The 12,237-nt window shown below is 43.5% G+C and overlaps 1 protein-coding gene across 15 annotated transcripts in view; it reads right to left on the reverse strand.

The window, feature by feature from the left end:
* Positions 1 to 12,237, reverse strand: part of PLEKHG4B (pleckstrin homology and RhoGEF domain containing G4B) — a 199,072-nt gene that overhangs the window by 124,934 nt on the left and 61,901 nt on the right. For 6 of the 15 annotated variants that reach the window (XR_010598477.1, XR_010598476.1, XM_065584051.1 and 3 more), the window contains exon 1: positions 1,073 to 1,568. The exons of 3 other annotated variants lie outside the window; for them this stretch is intronic. Coding sequence is in view for 9 of the 12 variants with exons in the window: in XM_065584051.1 (XP_065440123.1) it covers positions 1,073 to 1,129 (57 nt within the window). In the remaining 3 variants the exon portion in view is untranslated. Of the gene's footprint in view, positions 1 to 1,072; positions 1,569 to 12,237 lie in introns of those variants that run through there. 6 more of the 15 variants (XM_065584050.1, XM_065584053.1, XM_065584048.1 and 3 more) reach the window with 3 other exon arrangements.

A 12,237-nucleotide genomic window follows, 5' to 3' on the forward strand; every position in this document is an offset into this window, starting at 1 on the left:
CAGCCTAAGCAGTAATACAGCATCACAGTAAGTAAGTAAACAATGAACATTTATTGTGGTAACTGTGCTTTGATATAATCATAATCAGCTAACATTAGGCAAATTATGTATTAATAGAACTTATTACAAAGCATCCTCATGAGACAGATATTGCAATGCATATATCTGTACTACAATATGCTCACAAGACCCAAACCTACTGATATATATTTTAAACTTCCCTTTTAGAACATACAAAATGCTTGTATCCTAAGAACATTATCATTGTTTCTAAATGAATATTACTTCAGATATTATCTTGATTAACACATCTGATTTATAAGCTATAAAATCATGCAGTTTCCCCTCTCTGTAACTGCAAATGTTTTAATGCACTTTTATTCTGAATTAACTACATTAAACTATCAAGTGTGATTTGAAGTATTGCTGAGTAGTAGATGACTTGCCAAATGGAACACTCTCAATTTAACTTTCTCAGTAAAAGCTGAATCAAAGACAAGTCAACACTCTTAACAATTCACATAAAAACACAAAGCAGCTTCTGTCACTTTTATCTGACACTGAAAAGATTGTTTTGTTTTACTAAGCCATGCCCATTCTTTAAGCCAACAGACATTCCTACATATAAGCCACTGCCTATATTCTTAAGACAATAAATTCCATTTCTCCATAGCGAGAAGCAGTTTGTTGAGTTCATTTTACACAATTCTGAGCTGAAGAACAATTTATCACCATTGCCTGAGTTAGCAGATGAGAAAGAGTTAAAACCGTCTTATTTTCACATATATTGCTTTCTCCCATGTAGCTAACCTAAAGGCACCGAGTTACTCTTTATCCAAATGTATATTTATTTGTCATATATATTCAAAAAGATTTAGACAGGTTTGTCTACATTTACCTGATTGCAATGGGAGTGGAAAACTGAACTTGTAAAATATAAAACTTCTGGATTATTTTCCCAAAATAATTAGAAAACTGTTACTGATGTCAATAAACATAACATTTTATTGTAACGTACTTTTTATGACCATACACATTATTACTATTCTGACTGCTTCTGTGTTCAACGTACCTTTATGCTCAGATAATTATCACCCCTTGTCTTCGGAGCTGTAGCTCGGTGATTCATGTTGACACTTCCTCTGTTCTGAATTCAATGTAAAAAATGATTCCATAAAATCCACTTTGTCAAGACAATGCAAACTGTACAGAAGTCCATGTCATCCTAATAATTTCACTTGACATTTTTTCTAGCTTTCCTTCTCCTCTTTTGCATGTGATTTTACACACAGTAAATGTTCTCAGGAAACATTCTTCCCTGCCACTTGTCAGACCGTGAGAACAGAGAGTGTCCACTTCCAAACAGTACAAGTTGCTCTCCCACTGCTTCATTATGCATGCTGATGTAACTTCCTCTATCAGTGCAAAACAGAGTGCCTCCCTCCAAAAACATGAAACAATAGCTGCTCTCACTTAAGTGCCCTGCAGGAATCCAAAGGATCATCATGCTTCCCTTTTCATATTAAAAACAAAACTCCACTTCAAGCTGAAATTGCAAACCTTCTCCCATCAGAAAAGGAAGCTTCTCCAACACCTAACCCAAAACACTGGTAAACCTGCAAAAATACCTAGCAACTAATTTGTAAGTTATCTGATTCAAAAACCTAAGAACTAGACTTTCTGTAATAAGAGCCTAGTATTAGAGGCAATTCTATTATCTTGAATCTGAGGACCTCGGGCAGCTAATAGAAATCAAGGTATGAGTATTTTTCATTTCACATTCTCTTCAGATTACAATGGCTTTAGGCAACTGTTGCTGATGATGAAAAACACAGATGCACACCTAAATTAGGTAGGGCTGTTCACTTATCAGAGCAAATAAACTTTAGAAAGGGCTCTTTGAGGATTAAATACTTGCTGTGGTGCTCAAAGAATTTACTAGTGGGATGTATCAGAAAATCATGTAAAGCATGCAGTGTAATTTTAAAAGCACGTACTGACTTTTAGGAATAGCTACAAACATCTCTAGAGTCAGTGTTTCATTCTCTATAATCAGCAGTGACTTTATACAAGTAAATGTAGATGCTAGTGCCTTCTGTTACCATTTTTAGCCTCTTGTGAACTTTTTTAGGGTCTAGATATGCAGCTTGCCACTTTTAAAACAAGCACCACTCATCCAAACAACTAAAAGCAATATGACATGACTTTGTATATAAAATAAGAATTACCTCATATTTATACCACAGATGATAGCTACCTCAGGAATACGTTTGTGCCAGATAATGCTCAGCTGTTCTATGTGGGTTGGGGAAGCAAAGCGTTCCCTGTTGAGTCCCAGCACAATAAATATCTGGGCACGATTTCAGTCCAGTGTAGAGACTGCTCCCTGGTGCCCGGGACATCCCAAAAGAGGATAAGGAAGAGGTGGGACCATGGTCCATCCTCAATGCAAAGGCCAGGCATACAGGGGAAAGCAGGCTGCACTCATTGAAGGGCTTAGTAGCACGTGTGCTCCTCCAGCAGGAAGCAGATTTCCTCCTGGATCTCCACTTGGGGCAGGTGCAGAATGGCACAGCCCTATATGATTAAACACAGTTTCTATCAACTTGCCTTGATAATGCACCTGCGCAAACACCAGGGAAAGCAGTTGGATTGCTTTGTATAAATCATTTCTGGGCAGGGTTGCTTCTGGAATACATTATCATCATCAGATGTCAGGTAAATACATGTTAAAGACACACAACTGACAAGTATTTGAACAAGCATTACTCTGCTAATACTTTGGTCTCCTGTGCTACAATAATTGCATGCACGTTTAAATTACTGTACTGTAACTGAGATAAATGAGAGGCAGGGAGTGCACAGCTAAACTCACTGCTAAATGGGACATTGTTAAAATATAGCAACAGTCATTTGGTGAATTTGAGAGACTCCAGGTAGCATCCATAGATGTTACGCACGTAACTGAAGGAAGAACCAACCTTAAATTCTTATAAAGTCAATTTTATAATTCTTTTTATACACCCAGCACTTTACAAACACATACAGTAAGATGACAAGCTCTGTGCCCAAGGAGGGGGCGGCTGGGAAGGATCGCGGGACAGGGGCCTGATGGTGATGTCCGGAGGACCAGGGATGAGGGGAGGGCAGGGCAGAGAGCACCCTCTCTCAGGACCCACTAAAGGAAAGCCCTAGAGGCTATAAGATTGCCCTTATCTCTTTGAGTATATGGCAGAGGACGTGAGGGGTGGAGAGCCCCATGCGGTGGCTGAGCACGAGGGGGTCCAACCAGTTCCTCTGGTCATAGTCCAGAAAGTCTCCGATCCTGGCAGTACCCGCCAGGACTAACCTCCGGCACACCAAGGGGGACTCTGACACCTGCACAGTGAGATAGGGGCTTGTGTAGCAGGGGCTCTACGAGGAGGTCCTACCCCTCGGCAGCTGCCATGGAGACTAGCTTCCAGGTCCTGAGGAGGTCCTGGTAGAAGACCAGCAGCTCGGAGAGGTCTTGTGAAAGACCCATTGGATGGAGGTAGAAGGGCTGCCAGTCATATCGGAGCCCTCAGAGGCGGAGGAGGAAGGCATGCGCCAGCGCACTCCATGCCTGACTACCTGCACCTTATAGGAGTCTCTGCAGGGCCTGGAGGCGGAAGACATGGCCCTAATCGCAGCCCTAGTATAGACAGGGTATACAGACAGAAGGAGTTTTTCTGTTGGTATAGCCTTAGTTAAAATCAGTACAATTTTTGTTGGTAGACAAGGCCTTAGGCTGAAAACTTTTTGGGTCAAGGACTGCCTATTTATTATATGTGCGCACAGCTCCTCACACATTGGATCCTGATTGGGGCCTCTAGGCTCTACCACAATATTAATAATAATAATTTATGGGATTAAGCCCCTTTTTTATGAAAAGGTGAGGTGCAGTTCAGACACACCGATAAACTGTAACTGGAAATTTTATCGGCTCTGCCCCATTCCTTTAAGTAGATTACCAAACTGACAGAATTTTTCTTTTTAAAAGTAGTTACAACACAGTATCAATAATTAACTTTCTACAGAAAATGTATCTGGAAACTTCCATTTTGTTCTTCATTTCCCTCTCCGTGATCTCACAGCACAGTAACCTTGTCCTTCTAGGCCAGCAGTTCTCAAACTGTGGGTCAGGACTCCAAAATGGATCACGACCCCGTTTTAACAGGGTCACCACCAGTGTTCCCTCTAATTTTGTATGTCCACGTGTGGAATGAATTTTGTTATGTGCACCAATATGGAGGCAATGTGTGACACACCGCCTTCATATTGGTGCACATAACAAAATTCATGTGGTGGTGGGGAGCGGCCGAGAGGTTTGGAGTGTGGGAGAGGGCTCAGGGCTGGGGCAGAGGGTTGGGGTACAGGGGGGTGTGGGCTCTGGGGTGGGGCCAGGGATGAGGGATTGGGGATGCAGGCTCCCTCGGGGCTGTGGCAGAGAGAGAGGACTCCCGCCTCCCCGTCCAGCCCTCTCTCATTGCAGCAGCACAGGGCCAGGGGAAGAGACGCCTCTCCTTGGTGGCAGCTCCAACGGGGCTGAGCTGAGCCAGGGGAGGGGCTCCTCTTCCCCGGCAAATCTGGGGTAGGTCTGCGCTGGGACAGCCGCGGTGGGGGAGGAAGGGGGGCACACCTCTCCTCCACTGCGGCAGCCCTGTGCTGGAGGAGAGGCATCCCTCCCCGCCGCAGTCCTGAGCCCCTGCGCGGGGCTTAATAGGCAGCTGTGCGGCCGTGCAGCTTAGAGGGAATTTAGGTCACCAGAGCTGGCTTTAGACTTGCTGGGGCCCAGGGCCGAAACCTGAGCCCAACTCTGAGCCCAGGCAGTGGGGCTCAGGCTTCGGCTTGAGCCCAGGGCAGCGAGATTCAGGTTACAGGTCCTCCTGCCCAGAGCTGAAGCCCTTGGGTTTCGGCCCCAGCCACTCAGGGCGGTGGGGCTCAGGTGGACTCAGGCTTCGGTTCCCCCCCTTCTGGGGTCATATAGTAATTTTTGTTGTCAGAAGGGGGTCACGGTGCAATGAAGTTTGAGAACCCCTGGTCTAGACACACTGGTTCATTTGCACAAGATTGATGCAAGGTACTCACACCTTGAAAAGCTAAGTGCCATTCCTAATGCTCAGTCCCAGCCAGCCCAAGGAGCAAAACCACTGAGCTCAGGACTTGCACTTTAATCCTCTTGAAGGCAGCATGATGTGCTGCTCTCAGGCCTTAGATTACCCCATAGCACCGAAGTTAAGTCAACCTAACCCCTGGTCAATGGAAGAATTATTCTGTTAACTAGCTACTGCCACTCAGAGAGGTGGGTACCTACATCTATGGAAAAATCCCTTCTGTCAATGTAGGAAGCGTCTACGCTACCGTGTTACAGTAGCATAGCTGCAGCAGTGCAGCTGTGCCAGTCTAGCGCTAGTCATTCAGACATAGCTTGAGACTGGCTGGACCTATTTTTTAGCACTCAGTATCTCCACTATTTAAAAAAAAAAAAATGAGTTTTAGTTGCAAAATGTCACTATAAAAATATAGGTGCCTTTTCATGACAGACACATCAACAAAGAAATCAGAACAAACATTACTTTTTTAATTAAAAGAAAATGCTCATTGGGAAGATACCTTGCATGCTGCCTTTTTAGCTAGGAACACACTTAGCTTAAATAAGTTATAAACCCCTGAAAATATGATGTTGTGATTATATTTAAAAAGCACTAGAAGAGGCTATTATAGGAGGAGAAGTAGCAATCCCTACATTATGGTGGATTTATACTTTTCATTAAATACTTCTCATTATAAAAAATGTCCAACTTTTTTTTGTTTTTGAATAGCTCTAATGTCTCCCTGATTTGCAATAGGATTTTGAAATTTAGTAGGAGGATAGTTCTGGGTTTAGAGAGGGTTGTTTGCTATCCCCATGAAAATCCATTAATCTTTGACTGATTTACAAATTGTTGAGAATTACCATTTGCAGTCGGCATTGTGCTTCATAGCACTCACTAGAGGCTTGCTGATAGAATCATTCAACACTCCCACCTGCAGTGAGCATGCTCTTCTGTGCCTCGCTTCAACATTCCACACAAAATGGAACCTCTGGATGGTACACAGGCAACAATGGATCACCATCCTTTTCCCTGTCAAAATACCCTTTGGCCTAGGGAAAATGCATTGGGCTGGAAAGCAGGAAATTAAAAGACTCTATTAGTATGTTCTTCACAACCCTTATTAGGGAGCAATCATCTTTCTATATGGGGCATTCAAAATATACCATAATGTTGGGTTAATTCACTAAAAATAAACTCCTTGCCATTCACCTTTGACCACATGATTTAAAATCTGTCTTTTTATTGTGTTTATTGAGCACCTAGCACAGTGGGGTACTGGTCCATGACCGTGACTCCTAGGCAGTAAGGAGTGTGATAAATGATAAATAATAATAAATTACCAAAAATATCTAAGTAAACTAGGTCTACAACTCCTGAGTGTAGACAGAGCATGGATCTAGAAAAGGAGTTCACTTAAAAATATATATGTTTAGCTGCTGATGTAAGCAGAGTCAGGATGAGCTCTACCCTGACATCTGGTGGTGAATTATGGCGAGCATGGAAAAGAATTTTAGGGGCTGATCTTGTTTCCATAGGCACACCCACCCCCGCCTAGCATGAGCCCACGGCAGCCCAAAATGGTCACTTTGGCAGCTCTGGGATCCCCAGTTTCTCTGTTATTGGGGCAGGAGGAATAAAGTGTTGTTACCCTGATTATGTGAATCAAGGACAATGAAACTGTTTTATGATAGAGGGTCTCACCATCACCTAAGTAGCACTCGCTAGACAAGGGACATGGGTTCCAAAACCCAGCGAATTGAGAGAGGTGGGGAGGGGTATGTGTACCTGATGGTATGGGCCCCTTTTGAGGACCTGGAACACCAATTGCACTACCCCCTCCCTCAACTGTTGAATAGCAGAACTAATTTTGCTTCCGTTAGGAATCTAGCTAGAGGTTGCTGAGCTGAATTCACTTTGGGCCAATGGTGCACCAGTACTGGGGCTCCCCTACTCCAAGCTGAAATCACTAAAAGAGCTAAAATTGCTGAGCTGAGATCACTGAGTGCTGTGTTAACTAGTGGGGGAGCCTGAAGCTATATTGCTAAGCAGCTGGTAGAGTGGAGCAGTTTGTGGGACGGTTGGAGCAGCCCACGGAACAGCGAGCAGAGCTGAGCAGTTTGCGGGACGGTGGGAGCGGCTCACGGAACAGCGAGCAGAGCAGAGCGGAGCTGAGCAGTTTGCGGTTCGTGGGATGGCTGGTGGAGTGGAGCGGCTGGCAGAGCCGAGCAGTTTGCGGGACAGTTGGAGCAGCCCACGGAACAGCGAGCGGAGCAGCAGAGCAGTTTGTGGGGGCGGCTGGAGTGGAGCGGCGCGGCTCGTAGAGCGGAGCCATTCGTGGTGAAGGCTGCAGCAAAACTCCACGGAGAGGCGGGGCAGTTGGCCTCGGACCACGTAAGGTGCCCCTTAATACCCCGTGTGCGCCCCCTCCCCCATTTCCACCCAGGGGAGTAAAACTCTGCAGATAAACTTTTGAACTCTGGGGTGGCACTGACCAGGGACAGAGACTTTTGGGTTGTTGGACTTTGGGGTGATTGGACTTAAGACCCTGAGGGGAAAAGGACACTGCCAAACTTACTTGGAGGTGGGTCTTTTGCTCAGGGTTTGTGTTATGAATCCTGTTTGTGGTGTTTCCCCAACATAATGCTGCATTAAGCAACAGAGGGTCCTGTGGCACCTTTAAGACTAACAGAAGTATTGGGAGCATAAGCTTTCGTGGGTAAGAACCTCACTTCTTCAGATGCAAGAAGTGAGGTTATTACCCACGAAAACTTATGCTCCCAATACTTCTGTTAGTCTTAAAGGTGCCACAGGACCCTCTGTTGCTTTTTACAGATTCAGACTAACACAGCTACCCCTCTGATACATAAGCTGCATTGTTTCCCTCCTTTATTAAAAGGCTTTTGCTACACTCAGACTCCATGCTTGCGAGAGGGGAAATATTGCCTCCTAGAGGCGCCCGGGGGGTGGTATGTAATTGTCCCAGGTCACTGGGTGGGGGCTCGAGACGGTTTTGCATTGTGTTATTGAAATGGAACCCCTAGATACTGAACCCGGACCTTGTTGCTGCCAACTCAGAGGGGCAGAAGAGTTACACTTAGATAATTTTTCATTAAAATAATAGAAATAAGGCCCTACTTAACTTGCGATATTGCAGAAACCGCAGATTCCATAATATTAGGCTTCCGCCACAATTTTGACAGCAGGAGGCCCCGCCTCCAGCCCTGGGCTGCTGACAGCGGAAAATCATGGAAAAAATAATAATGGATTTTATTACCACAAATAATAAGGTCCATTATTACCTTTTTGCAATTTTCCATAGCTTGTCTGTAATTCAGCTGCAATTTTTTGACAATTATCCTGCAATTCAAGTAGGGCCTTAAATACAAAATAATAAAAAGCTGGGTAAAAACCAATACAATTAGGGAACCAAACTATAAGGGTTGAGGTAAAAGTATTTAAGGTAAAGAGCTAATAAAGGTTACCAAACAAGGTCAATGAAGCATGAAGCTTCAGTGAGTTCTGCAGATATCAAGATAAGTTTGGAAAGGCGTGGGTAGGAATCCAAGAAACAGACAGGAAGACAAATAGGGCAAGCATAATGAATCAACTGTCATTTCCTATCCTTCTGTTTCTTGTGCTCAGCTGCGCAGCCCTTACTCATGCTAGTAAACTAACAGAAATAGTGCCACTGAGGTCAGTGGGACTAGTTGTGAGAGTAGGTGTTTGCAAACATAAGTAAAGTTTGCACTGTCGGACCTTTATTTTAGATTCCTGTTGGCTATCATCTGTAAATCTAATTTTAGAGTGGAATGAAATCTGTATGGAGATTTGGTCTGTTTTTATATCTTTTATTACCACTAGGATTGCAGTTAATCTTTCCCCCTCCCATCTGGCAGCTAGTGCTATTGCTTTAATTTTCTCACTAAAATCCTGCAGAAAACATTATACTAATTCCTCATTAAACACACGTACACCTTCCATCTCTCATCGTAAAACAGCATATCTATATGTCAATCAGTTTTACTATAGTGTATTAATCCCTCCTTACTGTGTACTTTCACTAATATTAGTCTTCTGCACGTAGCCCTAATGTCTCAAATCCCAGGCTTCTCCAAAAACCTTATCCACCTGCCTTTTGAGTAAAGACATCATAACATTTTTAAATGAATTTGTTGCTCATAAGACATGCTCACTGGAACCTAAAGTCCTGTGTTTAGCCATGGATCAGTTGAAGCTTAAGTAATGACCATGCAAGCTCCCCAACTTCTATGGAGTATCTTGGTCTACACTTGGATACTAAGTTGTGCTTATAGATATCGATCAGGGGTGGGCAAACTACAGCCTGTGGGCAGATTCAGCCATCAGCCATTTTGACCTGGCCCTCGGGCTCCCTCTGGGGAATGGGGTCTGGGGCTTGCCCTGCTCTGGTGCTCCAGCTGGGGAGCAGGGTTGGGGGCCACTCCACGCGGCTCCCGGAAGCAGCCACACAGCCCCACTCTGGTGCACCAGCCGGGGAGCAGGGTTGGGGGCTGCTCCCGGAAGCAGCCGCACAGCCCCACTCCGGTGCGCCAGCTAGGGCACAGGGTTGGGGACTGCTCCACATGGCTCCCGGAAGCCGTGGCATGGCCCCCCTCTGGCACTCGAGCCGGGAAGCAGGAACACCTCATTTCTGGCCCCACCCCAGAGCCCGCACCCCCAACCAGAGCCCTCACCCCCTCCTGCACCCCAATCCCAATTTTCTGAGCATTCATGGCCCGCCATACAATTTCTATTCCCAGATGTGGCCCTCGGGCCAACAGGTTTGCCTACCCCTGATATAGATACATAGTAGTGCCCTCTACTGGATGAAATACATCAGATTTACTCAAGTGTTACAGAACCCAACCCTGAAAATACTACTAGGAATAATGCTTACTCCCATGAGTAGTCAGGAAACACAACCAGTGGTAAGTGCTTGCAGGATCAAGTTCTTAGTTTGTCAATGTCTCACCCTCTAGTGTCTGGAAGGTGACCTGAAAGAAGATCTAAGTACTACTACTACCACTACCACTACCACCACCAAGTAATGATGGTTCTCCTTTAACTCAAGCTTCCTTGCCTGTAGATGCAAAGTTTGTAAATTCCATCCCCCATCTAACATGCTAGCTGTAATAGCGATATCTCTATATGTATAAAAAGCCCGACAGATTGTAATTCATTCAGTCCTTGACATAAAAACTTAATTTAATGGTGGAGATGCTTGGAACAGGATAGTCAAAGTTTAATACAGTGCTCTATGTCCCACAGGTCAGTGAATATCTTGTTTTTAACGCCTTACAGAAACGTTTCAGGCAGTAGTAACAAGAAAATCGGCAGGAGACAATTTCTTAAGCCTATCCTGGACAGGAACCATTTCTCCTTATCCTCCGTTTTTCTCTTCCTAATATATTGTACAGTGGCAACCAATGAAAGGAATAACTCTATGGCTCAATACTAGCACATTTTAAAAATCTAATTTTAATTTATCATAAAAATTGACAGAATACTTGATGTTGAGTATTTTTAGTTGTATAGGCTTTAGTATAAGGTGTTTTTCTAAGTCAATGAAATATTTTTAAAATTGATTTTTCAGATTAGACCGTTATCAATGGTCAGCTTTACAGAAACACTTCATCAAAAGGCCTAATGTTCCAGTAATCTTTTACTAAGAATTTTTGCTCTGAATGCGTCTTCTCTGGTATTGATGGTTTGACCCAGAACTAACCTTCAGTTCATAGGTCACTTAGCATGTGTGGGCTTAGAATTTGCTCTAGGTACACAGCTTTGTCTTTCTGCCATTTCTTTTCACAAAGAACAACAGTTTTGACTGTGAATGAAAATTCTTGTGTGTTGCGTTATCTGATATGGTTGTTAAAATACAAGTACTACTGTTTTGCCATTAAGATGGTCTGAGTTTACAAAAAAAAACCCACCATATTGAGTCCAAATGAAAAGAGGCTTACAAAAAGGATATGGAGTAATGGAATATAAGTAAGAGTTAAAAACTGCCATTTATGAAAAGCTTAGTTTTATTGATAACTCTAACCACTTAAAACCTTTAGTACATTACCTTCCTCAGAGGTATTTAAAGGGATGAAGAATAAACATCATTTAGCAAAAATGCCCCAAAGTGGTTTTTGCTTGTTGACTTGATCTTAGTAGCAGAGTTAATGAAACAATTCAAAACTACTATTTACCCTTAGAACTCACAGGAAACACCTACCTGGCAATCAAAACTATTTCAGTACCGAAAGCCTGAATTTCCATCAGGAAACAGAGGAAAAAAGATATATAATAAAATACCGTGTATTACACACACTCACACCTATGTGACACATAACTCTATTAAGATGTAATATGTAGATCCAAATGATTCCTCACACTTCACAACATAAAAAAAGATGAATGAATAAAGTACTTCTTGGTTAATAGTCTGCAAGCATACTACTACGTTTACTACTGTGTTTACTTTAAAATAGCTCAATCTATTTCTAGTTCTCTCCTTTTCGGTTCTGCCACAATAGAAGCAAAGCTATTGTGCTCTGGGACACAACAGTTCACAAATGAATCAAATGCTCCCCCCATGCCCCACAAAGCAGAATGTTCCGCCCTCCTTGTGAGCTCAAGGAAACCCTATAAGCAAACACAGTTGGTTTGGGCTCTGTGTTGAATTCAAGTCTATTTATTTAGATTATTATTCCTATTGTGAGTCAACAGAAAAACACACATTCAACTGCCCTGGATGCCCTTACAAAAATGAAGACATACAGCCACAGCATGAAGAGTTAATCAAACAATATAATAAACTGCTCCTATGCCTCAAACAAATGCATTATTAACCCCACTAAATACTCATTCAAGTAAACCTGTCAATCATATCCCAGAGCATGCCCCAAAAGCCTAGGAGAAAAGATACATCATGTTCATCCAGAAGATTTGGTCTACCAGAACCTGGATTTGTAAGAGTCCTCAAACTGAGGGGCCTTCATGTGCCCCTGCAGCAACTCCCACACGTATAAACTTAAAGAACTCCAGCCAAGAAACTCAGCTGCTCTCAAATGCAGCCACGTAGGACAGAGAGATATGTGGGCTCCTAGTTAGC

Source organism: Chrysemys picta, chromosome 2 (assembly GCF_011386835.1).
Source record: "Chrysemys picta bellii isolate R12L10 chromosome 2, ASM1138683v2, whole genome shotgun sequence".
In the NCBI taxonomy this organism is placed as follows: domain Eukaryota; kingdom Metazoa; phylum Chordata; order Testudines; family Emydidae; genus Chrysemys; species Chrysemys picta.